The 13,734-nt window shown below is 36.4% G+C and overlaps 1 protein-coding gene across 8 annotated transcripts; it reads right to left on the bottom strand.

Annotated features, from left to right (window-relative positions):
* Nucleotides 1-3,488: 3,488 nt before the first annotated feature.
* Nucleotides 3,489-11,852, bottom strand: LOC125274743 (transmembrane protein 268). Of its 8 annotated transcripts, none has more exons than XM_048201175.1 (11): nt 11,540-11,845; nt 11,414-11,456; nt 11,046-11,096; nt 8,976-9,108; nt 8,524-8,618; nt 8,317-8,424; nt 7,528-7,686; nt 7,304-7,414; nt 5,210-5,299; nt 4,475-4,687; nt 3,489-3,818 (listed from the first exon to the last, which is right to left on the bottom strand). In XM_048201175.1, exons 4-11 carry the CDS (start codon nt 9,085-9,087, stop codon nt 3,654-3,656), a joined length of 1,053 nt encoding a protein of 350 aa, XP_048057132.1. In that variant the 5' UTR covers nt 9,088-9,108; nt 11,046-11,096; nt 11,414-11,456; nt 11,540-11,845; the 3' UTR covers nt 3,489-3,653. The 8 variants fall into 8 exon arrangements, with proteins under 8 accessions (XP_048057132.1, XP_048057133.1, XP_048057131.1 ...); XM_048201176.1 differs by having other exon boundaries at nt 8,976-9,111; nt 11,046-11,137; nt 11,540-11,844; XM_048201174.1 differs by having other exon boundaries at nt 8,976-9,111; nt 11,540-11,843.
* Nucleotides 11,853-13,734: the final 1,882 nt, after the last annotated feature.

Raw genomic sequence — 13,734 nt, 5'->3', positions numbered from 1 at the left:
AATAAATAGCTTTTATTAGGCTACTGATATGGTTTTAACAATATTTTTTTTAAAATAACTATTAATCTTTTAGAAGGAAAAACATTTTTGTTGAGGAAATAATTATTAAGTTAATCTTTTAGAGTTTTTCTGTGTGTGTGTGTGTGTGTGTGTGTGTGTATTATGACCAAAATTATGATTACCATTACCACAAATTACCATTATTCTCAAAGGTGATTCTCATTAGATATTCAAATGGATACAGACACTAATTCATTTTTCTAATTCGTTTTGTCTAAAACTTGTATTATTATTATTATTAATAATGGTTCTAAAAACAATGTTGTTATTATTAACTTAAACAGTTAAAAATCATTTTTGTTAACTTAAAGCTGAAATAATATAAAATATTAGATTTCTAAACGACAATTAGATATTAAATATTAAAACTTAAACGACAATTAGAAATGTTACATTGGCAACTAACTAAATAGAAAAGTGTTAGTATAATATAAATAGCATATAAATAATACTAAATAACGCTGCCTAAAATAAGCTTCTTCATTTTTATGTAATTTCTTTTGATTTTGGGGTGAAATATGACCTGGATTCATTCTTGACAGGTTTCGTGAGATTCATCCAAAATGGAAAGAGGTGGGAGAGAAGAGAGATGAATCAAGTTAGAAGAAGGAAGCAGGCCAGACTGTGTCGGTAGGATCACAGATGGTCGTTTAGCCTCCCAAAGAGACCCATCGTTTCAGTAATCATTTAACACTGCAGGCCTGCCGTCTTCCACAACACAGTTTTGCCTCTTCTGCTCTGACCCTCACGGCATGTGTTTGTGTCACCCATACTGCGTTCGTGTACTCACCCACAAATCACCTCCACAGCTCCATCAAGGCTGATTAACAACCTCTGTTGGCCAACTACATCTGATGTACACGTCCCTCACGGTGCTGTGTTTTTATGAGCTGCTCTGTGCTCTGTAGGATCGCATACCCGTGTACTACTTGTGCCAAGCTTTGAGCAGCGCAGTAGATTCACTGACTCGCTGGTTGATTCATGTTGACACCATTACTGTCATTTCCTATCTCTTCCACAGTGGCTGTCCTCTCTGCTCTCACTGCACTGTCCTCCCCTCACCAGAGACTTATGTAAGACCCTTTACTCAGTGCCCTAACTAGGCACGACAAGTTTCCAGTGACAGGTCATTTCTCTGTCCACACTGAAAGAAAAAAAAATAGCTGCAAAATCACAGCCATATTTCATGTTCAACATATTAAAATAAAACAGATTATGGCAAATCTCAGATAAAAATAAACATGAAATCAAAACTAACCCTATTTTATTTTAATACATGTTCATCAGTGCGCATTATTTCAAAGAAAACTAATTATCAAGCGTAGCATTAGTTCTGGCAGGTCACGTCAGTCAAGCTTGCATCAGCTGACTCTCAGCTGATCCAGCATCCCTATATATATAGGCCCATTCAGTATTATCAGCAGCTTTATTGCGTTGCTTAGGAGTTAATTTCCCTGCTCCGTCCCCAGCTCCTCCTCTCGTCCAGTCAGGACTTGGCCTTCTGATATTCCTCTTTGAATCAGACTCTTTTTTTTTCTCAAATTATGTTGTACATGCAATTATTGAACATTATATCTGCAATACATTTATGTTGGTTCTGTTCTGTTTACCCTAGGGGGTGTTATCGCTGCTCTCCCTGCTCTTATCTATGCTAGGCTGCATGGATGGTCAGGGAGTTCTTGCCCAGAACAGAACCATAACACAAATCCAAACTGCATGCTAAGTGTCATGACAGAATTGTCTTTGTAAATTTTCATCACAATAATTACTTTCCTGTGTGACTGACATCATCAGTTCCTCTTATTTCTAGCCCTGCCCCTCCAAAGACTTATAGAGACACTTTTCACCAACCATTTGATACAACAGTAACACTTTATAATAAGTTTCCATTAGTTAATATTAGTTAGTGCGTTAACAATGAGCAATGAACAATTACTCTTTTTTAATGTTATAACTGTTCATTCATGTTACCTCAGGTCCATTAAATGTTTGACTTTAATATTGTATTAGTGAATGTTGAAATTAACATTAACTGAGATGAATAAATGCTTTAGTATTTTTCATTGTTAGTTCATGTTAACTGATGTAGTTAAAGGATTAGTTCACTTTAAAATGAAAATTACCCCAAGATTTACTCACCCTCAAGCCATCCTAGGTGTATATGACTTTCTTCTTTCTGATGAACACAATCGGAGTTATATTAATAAATATCCTGACGCATTCCAAGCTTTATAATGGCAGTGAACGGGACCAACGGGTATGAAGCTGAAGAAAGTGCATCCATCCAAAGCAAAACGTACTCCACACGGTTCCGGGGGGTTAATAAAGGCCTTCTGAAGCGAAGCAATGTGTTTGTGTTTGAAAAATATCCATATTTAACAAGTTATAAAGTAAAATATGTAGCTTCCGCCAGACCGCCTTTATGAAGAAAGTGTAAAACTCTCACAGTTCAAACTACATCTTACGCCTTCTATATTCAAAATTACAAAAAAGCGCAACTGATGCAACATCATTTGCACTTTTTTTGTAAGTTGAATGCAAAAGCTGGCGTTAGAAGAAAGACATATACACCTGGGATGGGTTGAGGGTGAGTAAAGCTTGAAAATTTTCATTTTAAAGTAAACTAATCCTTTAACTACAAATGAAACCTTATTGTAAAGTTGTCAAGTCCCTTGACCACCCTAAATTTTTCCTGGTTGAATATCCTGTATCATTTGGAAGTTTGAAAAAAATCCATGTTGATGAACGTGAGGGAGAAAGCTTATCTCAGGGGGGTGCACATAAGTGGTACGCAGGTGCGCATGCGCGGTAAAAATAAACGACGCGCACCACAATACATGGAGGAAAGCCCTTTGAGTGCCAACATTTTTAAGGACCGATTCACAGGGACACTTTACTTACTGGAGTAGGATTTTTCTCCGTCTCTGGTAAGATAGCAATCATGATGATAAGTGTGTTCTTTAATTATTTGGTGTGCAACGGTTCGCACTTAATCCATGTTCTGTATGGATAAGGTCCAACGGTTCGGCATGCATGTGTTTTGCGGATTAACTGCTAAAGTTAATCATCATAGAGTGAAAGTTTATCATTCAGACGTGTTTTGTCTCACCAATTAACACATTCAAACGATTTTAAAAGCGGAAAAAGAGGCGAAAATCGGGACTCGCGAGCTGTTATCTGTGCGCACAGCCTCACACCCCCCATTTGTGGGGTATTTTAAGCTGAAACTTGACCAGACCAGAGACTTATATTACATCTTGTGAAAGAGGGCATAATAGGTGCCCTTTAACCCAACCTGCTGGGTTTGTCCATATTTAACCCAACTTGGGTTGTTTTTAACCCAACATTTTTTAGAGTGTGTCACTTCATCCTTTCACACCTGGTGAGCATATGGTGTGAATCAGAATCACATAGAGAACCACAATAAGTCAGGAATCAAAAATATATATATTTCAATTCACAGATCAGATCATAACAGTTTCAAGAGCAGCAAGAACAGTCTGTGACTATATCATAATTGACAGCAAAATAATCATCCCACAGAAATGGATGACTAATACTTTTTAATGTGAGATTTGATTGTCATGTTCCATCTACTGCAGGACCTTTAACTCCACATACTCACACAGACACAGAGATGAAGTGGAGTGATTTTTCCCTGCGCCTGAAGGCCGCTGGGAAGGAACAGGAAGCTTGTTTGATACTAGCAGTCTAACATAAAGTGCACTGTAGGTCATCAGGAGCTGGTGAGCAATAGCCTGAAGAAAACAGTTACACATTTTTATTACTTTGATTGTTGTAGATTCAATGAAATACTCAATGGTGATCCATCAGAGGAGGCAAGGGAAGCTTATTCTAAATTCAATACTATTCTAATTTATACTAAGGCAACTAAACCACACTTTTACTTATATAATTACCTATAATAATAAAGTTGCATTGAATTAATCAGGATGTATTTTTTCCATCACATCTTGTGAGTTTGAATCACGGCAGGAATGAGAGTGGAGTCTTATATTTATCCGATGATGCATAAATTGAAAAAAATGGTTATGCAAATGATGAAATATTTCCTTATAAATAACCAATAATGATAAAATACATTATAAGAGGGAGTCTCTCAAACCGCAGATGACCTGTGTGATTTGTACCATTCATTTTCCTATACTGACAAATGCTGAGTTGGTGATTAGAAAGATTATTGTGCGTCCTTATTTATATCTATATCTATGATTCTCTATATTAAAAAATGGTAAACACACTATAATCTTCTATTGTAAAAATGTGAGTCGGGCAGGTTTGATCAATTTGCATTTTCTGCCTAATTTTCCTCTCAAACTGCCACTGATAAGAATATAGTGACATTGACTGATTCATACAGTATATTATTAATATTAATTATACTTATTTTCACCTGATTTGAGAGAGTGGCGTCAGGCATCAAGCTGAAGTTTTTTGTGAGTTTAGAGTCTTCCCGTTGACTGCTTGATGAACTTCTCTCTCGTCCCTCCACCAGCAGGGGGCGCTCTTCTTCTGGAACCTCTTCATCCGGTAATCCACCCTCTGGATCCAGGGTCGTGACCTGGGTCACTAGAACTAGGTGGGACATTCTTTTCTTGAGTTTGCTCTGCAGGGTAAAACGGGAACTTTGTGACAGTATTTCATTCTCGCGAAGAGCTGTTTTAGTATCATTAGAATACCATTATAGTTTTAATTAATATTTTGAATTAGTTTTAAAGTTTTAGTAATTTGGTTGTGTGTTTGTTTCATTTTTATTAGTTATTCTATATTTAAAAAAATGTCAGTTTTAGTTATTTTAGTACAGTATAAGTAAAATCTGACAACTAGCTGAAATAAAATAAGTTAACAATTTTTATATTTTATTTTGATTAGCTACATTTATTTTGTTTCAAGTAACAAAAAATGTAATAACCCTGTTCTCTCATAACTCCCTTGTTTCTATCAGAGTTAGACTAAACAACCATAAACTGTTGAAGTATGACAGTGTTTGTGAATATTTATCCTGCAGCATTTGAATTTAATCTTCACTCTACAACCATTATATTTGGAGTACAAATCATTTATTGATTACTTTCTGTAGAGCCAAGCATCTACATAAGAACAAATCAATTAACAAAAGCAAGCCAACCTGTACTTGATCCCTGACAAAACTCATGTCGTCCAGCGTTTCCACCAGACAGTTCAGACACGGGGTCATGTCCCAGTATACACAGAAGAGCTGGAAACAGAAACAAAAGACCAAGCAAAACAGCAGTTAAACAAGTTTGTTCATGACTTTAAACATTATCAGTTCCATCACAAAAAAATAAACAAGATAAGTATGCAACCCAGGAAGTTATTTAGTTATCTGATTAAACAGTACAGCTTGCAGTCTCTTTTACTCTCATACTAATAAACAGTTAACCATTAATGTCCACTTTCACCAGTTTCTGCCAGAGAAATCTTGCATACAAATTCAAAAATTGTAATAACAATGTAATATGCATTCATGCAATTTTGTTCAAAACATAATGGAAGTGTTAATTTGAAGTCAATTTCATTTTTCTTCTTTTTTTTACATTTAAACAAAAATTAGTGCAAGAAAATCAAGAGCAAAGGATGCTAGTAGTTGTAGAGTTGATGCTTAATATTGTATTTTAATATTGCAATATTCCATAAAAAATAAGAATGATCAGTTTTGATTTCGTGGTGACTTTAAAGGGGATATAATATATAATGCCCCACAAGATGTAATATAAGTCTCTGGTGTCTTCAGAATGTGTAGGTAAAGTTTCAGCTCAAAATACCCCACAGATCATTTATTATAGCTTGTCAAATTTGCCCCTATTTGGGTGTGAGCAAAAACACGGCATTTTTGTGTGTCCCTTTAAATGCAAATGAGCTGCGGCCCCCGTTCCAGAAGAGGGCGGAGCCTTAACAGCTCGCGCTTTGGTTGCTCAACAACAACAAAGCTGGAGAATCTCATGCAGCCAAAATTTGAACAATTGTTCAGCCTTACATGCAACTGGATATTTCTGATTGGTTAGTGGATAAATTTATGTAGTTGCTGTGGAGTTGATTCAACTCATCGAACAGCATGTGCTGTCATGTTAATCTTTTGTGCAAATCCAGCGTTGAATTGGCCCTCATTTGTGAAGCAGTCCGGCGTAAAATGATGGCATGGCAACAACTCTCTACTACAACAACTTCTTCTCTTCTCTAAAGCAGCCCAACATGGCCTCGCCCCCTGATCTCGGGGGTAGGGTTTATGTAAATTATAGGGTTAGTGATGTCACCAACCCAGGAAGAAGCTCATTGTAGTCTCTACCAGCTGTTTGTTGTAGTCCTTAAAAAGCGATTTCTGTAAAGGAAAATATCTCTCTTTGCATTGAACTTTGAGCGTCGTAACTTTGCAGATGTTGTTTATGCTCTAACAGCAACATTACACACTAACTGAAGTTAAAAAAGTGAAATCATAATCAACCACTCCTTTAAAGGGTTAGTTCACCCAAAAATGAAAATTTCAATCTTCATCATTTACACACCCTCATGTCATTCCAAACCTGTATGACTTTCCTTCTTCTGTGGAGCACAAAAGAAGGTATTTTGAAGCTGGTAACCAGAAGTGTTTTGGTCACCATTGACTTTCATTGTATGGACAAAAAAAACAAAAGACATTCTGCAAAAGAAAGAAAGACATACAGGTTTGGAACAACATGAGGTTGTGATGATGACAGAATCTTTTTGGTTGAACTTACCCTTTAAAGTCACCATGAAATCAAAACTGAAAATTCTTATTTTTTATGGAATATTACAATATTTATTAATAAATTCTAGTCAGGCACATCATTAATCATTATTATTATTATCTTTTTTTGAGAAGCCATTTCACAATGATATACTATACAGTATATCACAAAAGTCAAGAAGAAATCGCAACTTCGCAACTTTACATTTCTTATGGAGCCACAGAGGATGATGGGAAATGTAGTTTTGTGAGCAAGACACCACATAGGGTTAACTGGTAATATTTTCTAGTATGCTTTATCACACAACATGTGTACAAAGTACACTGCACAATCAACACAGATGATCAATAACTTCAACCATAAAACTTATATTGAAATGTCACCCAACTTGAAAATTCAAGGCTTAAAGACAATTCTGACAAGACTTGCTGAAAGCATGTGCCTAGATATAGTATAAGGTAACCACTCATTATAATAAGAACAGGAGCAATTACTTGCAGTTTTCCTCTGCATTTATGAACCCAGTTGGCCACTCCCAACAGCAGCCTGTGCCTGACCATGTGCTCATTAACCCCCACCAACCGCACGTCTGTGTTAATGTTGATCTGAAACAGACACACAAAGACATGTTAATCTGCATTAAATGAGAATACAGGTGTATTTTTAAAAAAAGACTGAATTAGACCCTGATGACCTCTGATGTCATGTGACAGCCCACCTCTTTGTTGCTGTAGTGGAAGATGAGCATGATGGTGGTAGTGAGGATTATGGACACCAGACTGACGCACAGACAGAGTACCCAGAATTCCGCTGTGCTGTCTTCAAGGTACATGTGAATGGTCGAGTACACAGCACACCACAGCACCAGATACAAAAACTGCAACAGACACATAACAAGAAAAACAGTCCTGTATTTCCTTTAAGTCACCTGATCCTCCAAATTCCTGCCTAGTTATTTAATCTCATCTATGTGCTGATTGGATGTGTATTACGGAAATCATTGAAAAGTGATCAGAAGATAAAGGACAAGCTGGTGAAGAACATGATTTTTGAATCCATATTATACTGTTGAAGGGGGAAAAAAAATCTAATGATGAATGTCCAAGTACATTTCATCCCAGAATGAATATATATATATATATATATATATATATATATATATATATATATATATATATATATATACACACACACAATAACTGTGCAGTACATGAACAATATCATTGGAATCACTTTAATAATTCACTTTAAAAATATAATGTAGTTTATTTAATATATCTTTGTTTTAAGCATTAAATGTTAGATCTTTTACAATAAATAATTAAAATCTTATAGAAAGTTCTAAAAAGACTTAAGAGAAATATTATAACACTGTTTTTCTTTTGATTTTGGAGTAAAATATGAACCAGGCCTGTACTTTGAACAGGTTCTGTGAGTTTCATCCAAAGTTGGTTTTGCTCAGTGCTGGAATGTGTGTGAACTACAGTGATTGAAAGAGGTTTCTTACGGGTGCCAGGATGAAATTAAAAACATTTGAGTTGAAAAGCAGGTATCTTTTGACGGACGGATGGTCCAGCGCTAAATGCAGTGGACCCTCAAAATCATCTGCTGGAATCTGGAATAGATTCAACATCAAAATACAACATGGAAATAAGTTGATTCTTTTAGAAATGATTGTATAAATGATTGTTTAGCATGCTGGAAATTTACTAGCCTGAAAGCCATTGGTTTCCAAAAGATTCCTGCAGTGTGAAAAGTCAAATGTGGGAGTGAACCAAGAGGAAGTGGACACAGATGCCACACACTGACCTGACAGAAAGACATGCAGTGCGGTCAATTAAACAGTTTAAATCTAAAATCCAGTCTTTAAAGCTACAGTGTCTCTTGTTGTCAGGGAGATGTAATGGGAGAAGTAATGAAGAAGTAATGTATTTAAAGGATGGAAACATATTTCTAATTCCTGTGGTTTTACAGAAGAATCTACAGTATGACGTGTTATGATTACAAGCATTAAAAGCATTTCAGTACTATTGTGTCCTTCGGGGCAATAAACCAGCAGGAAAAATCACACTGCAGTCACACTAGTGTTTGATGATATCAGTTAGCTGTTTTTTTATTAATACTGAAAGAGGACAGGCAGAGAGAGAAACAGGGCAATATGTATACCATTCCTCCATGTGGACGCTCTGCTTTGTTCTCCTGCCACGGCTGACTGTCCTGTGGGGGATTCAACATCACTTCTTTCCTCTCCATTAAACTGCCGCTCCCTCTCCTCCATGGTGACGGCCACTGTCAGAACCTGCTGGAAAACACATGCACCAAAATATTAACACTTTCTCACTGCAAGCTGTGAAAGAAAGGTTCTAAAAGGGGTTTTCACACAGCGATGTGAACAGTGAACAGTTCTTAAAAGAAATTAGTTTGAAGAATATTTTAATAATCTGATTTTTTTTCCGCTATAAAGAACCGATAAAGAACTGGAAAGGTTTCAAGGATGTTAAAGGTTCTTCATGGAACCATTAATGTCAATAAAGAACCTTTATGTTTAAGAGTGAAAGAAAAATTTGACCAACTATTTATTGCTTTAGAAAAAATCTCTTGCGCAGAATTGCACAGGCAGATTAATGTGATCGGGGTGGGATTTATGTGGACTAAATGATTGGAGAAGACCTGAATATGTCACCAGAGAGAAGTCTGTCATTTTCACTGGAAGGTCTGGCTTCGACATTTTGATAAGTCAAATTGAGAGGAAAAAATGAAATTTGTAGTTTGTAGTTTAGTACCACAAAATGATGTCTAGGAAGGTCAAGATACACTATATTGCCAAAAGTATTGGGACACCCCTCCAAATGGTAAGCATACCAAGACATTTTGGACAATTTCATGCTCCCAAATTTGTGGGAACAGTTTGGGGATGGCCCCTTACTGTTACAACATGACTGCGCACCAGTGCACAAAGCAAGGCCCATAAAGACATGGATGAGCGAGTTTGGTGTGGAGGAACTTGACTGGCCTGCAAAGAGTCCTGACCTCAACCCTATAGAACACCTTTGGGATAAATTAGAGCGGAGACTGCGAGCCAGGCCTTCTCGTCCAACATCACTGCCTGACCTCACAAATGCGCTTCTAGATGAAGAGTCAAAAATTCCCATAAACACACTCTTAAACTTGTGGAAAGCCTTCCCAGAAGAGCTGAAGCTGTTATAGCTGCAAAAGGTGGACCAACTCCATATTAAACCCTACAGATTAAGAATGGTATGTCATTAAAGTTCATGTGCACGTAAAGGCAGGCGTCCCAAAACTTTTGGCAATATAGTGTATAATGTAACGTGTAATGTAACATAAGAAAAGCTACATTTCTGTCATGAAAACTCTCTGAGAAGCATGGTAATGGGTATAACAATGTTGATATGTTTGGTCTGGGCGGAATAGATCTGCTATGCTGCTACTGCTGCAGAGCAAGTTCAGGACTTGCTACTGCCAATACACACACAACACGCTGCTGTGAGCAAGTAAGTCATGCTGCTGCTGTACAATAAAGCATACATGAATTACCCATAGCAGATCTATACAGGTGGAGCTGGGGAAGGTGGAGGGTTTCTGAAATGGCACTGCACTGCTAAGGCAAATGCTACCCAAGTATTTTGAAGGTTAAGCACGCAAGCTCATTGGCTACTGATACAGCAGGAACCAATCAGCTGTGCCCTATAGACCTTATGTAGCCCCGTCCCTTTCAGAGCTGCGCTCATTGTCTTTTGTCTAACGGTTTGTACTTCCATAGCGATTTTACATGTTTATGAATGAACTGCTTGTTTTAAAATCTACTGACATTTGTTAAGACATCTGCTTTAAACATTACAATGCTTATGATAACTTTGATTAACTCTACAACAAGTAAATCCACTTCACCAGCTAATTATTCTTTGACAACGATGCCATAGAAATATACAGAGCTACCTCAAAAATGGAAGTTCAAAGACAATATTTTAAAGATGGCGGCGCATAAGGTCTATAGAGTGATTACAAGCAGTTTGAGTTAATTAGCCTGTGCCATCTAGAGTTTCGTGACAGAACTTTGTATTTATGTTTCCTGTTCTATAAATGCATTTATAGCTATGTCATTGTATGACTCATTCAAATAACAAATTCAAATAATAATATCTTGCACCCAGAAAGGAGACTCAAAAAGGAGTGTTCAAACTTCAAAAAAGCCAAGCAAAGAGCATGATGACAAACCTTTAGTCAGGGCAGCTTGTTTCAGTCGATGCTTTCAGCACAGCGCACTGCCTGTTTAAGAACAGGAAACACCAATCTTGCAGTGAACTTCTCTTTTTAGAGTTTCGTATACCAGAAAGTAAGGAAGATGTTAGGATTTCTCAACGTTAAAGATATTCTGATTTCTTAACCAGTTTCACAAAATTCTGCATGTTCTCTTAAGTGATTGTAAGTGATTGCAAGAAGTGTTATGTATGTACACAATATGCATCAATGTGCATTAACCTTTGCATACATTATAGAGATATTGCTTCAGGGAGCTGTTAATGTTTTACAATTGTGACCCAGGGAAAACAAATCAAGATGGTTTTACAGAAATTTCAACAAACCTGTAAACACAGGTTCACAGCTGACTCCACTGCAGCCTACAAGCTGAAGAAAATGGAAAGACACTTACATCATACAGCATGTGTGTAAATAGATTAAAATTAGCCCTCCATCTCATTCTCACTCACCCTTGCTCGTTTGACACGTTTTACTGATGAAGAACAGAGTGTGCATGTGACGGCAAGTCCATCTCTTCATTGTGTCTGCCTCTGTTTCTTCTCAGTCATGCCTGCTGTTGCCACAACCTTCGTTCTTTTTTGCTTGTTAGGCTCCTCCCACTGTTTTAAGTCTCATTTATTTAGCTCTTCATATCAATTTGTTCTTTTACCTAATTCTCCAGTCAGGCTTCTCCTGTAGTCTCGTAACCACTCTCTTTCTCTTTCACTCTCTGTGAGTGTTTCTTCCTCTTTATGTGAATGCAAAACTGATTTTAAGCCCTCCCCCTTGTGCTCTTCCTCAGTCTCTTTACTTTCTGTCATTTCTTTTTCTCTCAGCTTGTGACTCAGCTCAGTCTGAACACATGACTGCAGGAATGTACAGACAATTTCACAGACCAGTGGTGAAATGTGTGCGCTTGTGTTTGAATAAGTGTGAGCTCAGGAAAGAGAAAGACACTTGACATAATGATGTTGTGGTTTTCACATGTATTTGCTGTAGCCAAAACTGGTGCTGGTCATTGAGTTTGTAGAAAACAAACAAAACAGTTTTTGAGTCAAAGGTCCTTTGGCACTGTTCTCTAGCAGTGGTTTTATATGTTGGTTTCATACACAACTAAAATGTCAATATCATCATATTTTTGTAATAACTGTTGGGTAAGTGAACACTGTTGTTGTTCAGATTCTAGACTTCTGTGACAACTTACCCCATGTTGTGTAAAAACCTGATATCTTACACATATATTAGTAGAATATCATCTGTTTTTATCATGCTGTTTAGTATAACACAGGTCAAGATGTAGGCTACTTTTTATTCAACATCTTATTCACTTTTATTCTATAACACAAATCATAATACAAATAGCTAACTTAGAGTATGCTACAAATAAATCATAGGTTTTTAGTTCCATAAACACATATATAGCACTGAATGATCAAATTTAATCTAGTAAAATATGCTAATATAGACAAGTCTTGGCACTTGGCTGGCCATCCTCTACTCTCTGACTCCACCTGCTGGAATAAAAGTGTCCTTGAAGAACACTTGGTATATAGGCAGCCTACAATTAAAGGATTAGTTCACTTTCAAATTAGAATTTCCTGATAATTTACTCACCCCCATGTCATCCAAGATGTTCATGGCTTTCTTTCTTCAGTTGAAGGTTTTTGATGAAAACAGTCCAGGATTTTTCTCCATATAGTGGACTGCAATGGAGCCCAAACGGTTGAAGGTAAAAATTACAGTTTCATTGCAGCTTCAAAACGTTCTACACGATCCCAGACGAGGAATAAGAGTTTTATCTAGAGAAACCATCGCTCATTTTCTAAAAAAAAAAAATTATATAAGTTTAACAACAAATGCTCATCTTGAACCAGCTCTCTTCTTCTCTACTAGAATTCCGGCAGTGTAGACACTGCTAAGTGTATTACTGCCCTCCACTGGTCAAAGTTTGAGCTAATTGTTATATACCTGCACTAGAATATTGCATATGACAATATAGTTCTAACTTTGACCCGAGGACGGCAGTAATAAACTTAGCAGTGTCTACACCATGAGCATTTATGGTTAAAATGTATACATTTTTTTTTTTTTTTTTTTTTTTTTGAGCGATGGTTTCTCTAGATAAGACCCTTATTTCTCGTCTGGGATCGCTGTAAACTGTAATTTTGACCTTCAACCGTTTGGGCTCCATTGAAGTCCAATATATGGAGAAAAATCCTGGAATGTTTTCATCAAAAACCTTAATTTCTGTTTGACTGAAGAAAGAAAGACATCTTGGATGACATGGGGGTGAGTAAATTATCAGGAAATTTTAATTTTAAAGTGAACTAATCCTTTAACTGAATCCAACCATTTAACTCATTTTAACATCTATTCTGTTAGGAGATATCAATTTATGTAAGCGTTTTACATAATAAAATATTATTATTTAGGGACTACAGGTGAAAAATAGCCCTCTGGCTAACTCGCATATTAACAGAAATGTTTATTAATATGCATTGTCCCTGTAATAAATAAATAAATGTATATAATGTATAATTAAAAATATGTAGGCTATAATAAATATACTATAATTAAAACATTTGTAATTCATAGTAAATAAAGTTTAACCAAAATTCACATTTTGTTTGTAAAAAAATCATTTGGAGTGTAATTTTTTTTTTTT

This window comes from Megalobrama amblycephala, linkage group LG9 (genome assembly GCF_018812025.1).
Source record: "Megalobrama amblycephala isolate DHTTF-2021 linkage group LG9, ASM1881202v1, whole genome shotgun sequence".
Lineage (NCBI taxonomy): Eukaryota > Metazoa > Chordata > Actinopteri > Cypriniformes > Xenocyprididae > Megalobrama > Megalobrama amblycephala.
Note: the sequence above shows the minus strand (reverse complement) of the source record. Positions and strands in the feature narration are given on the sequence as shown.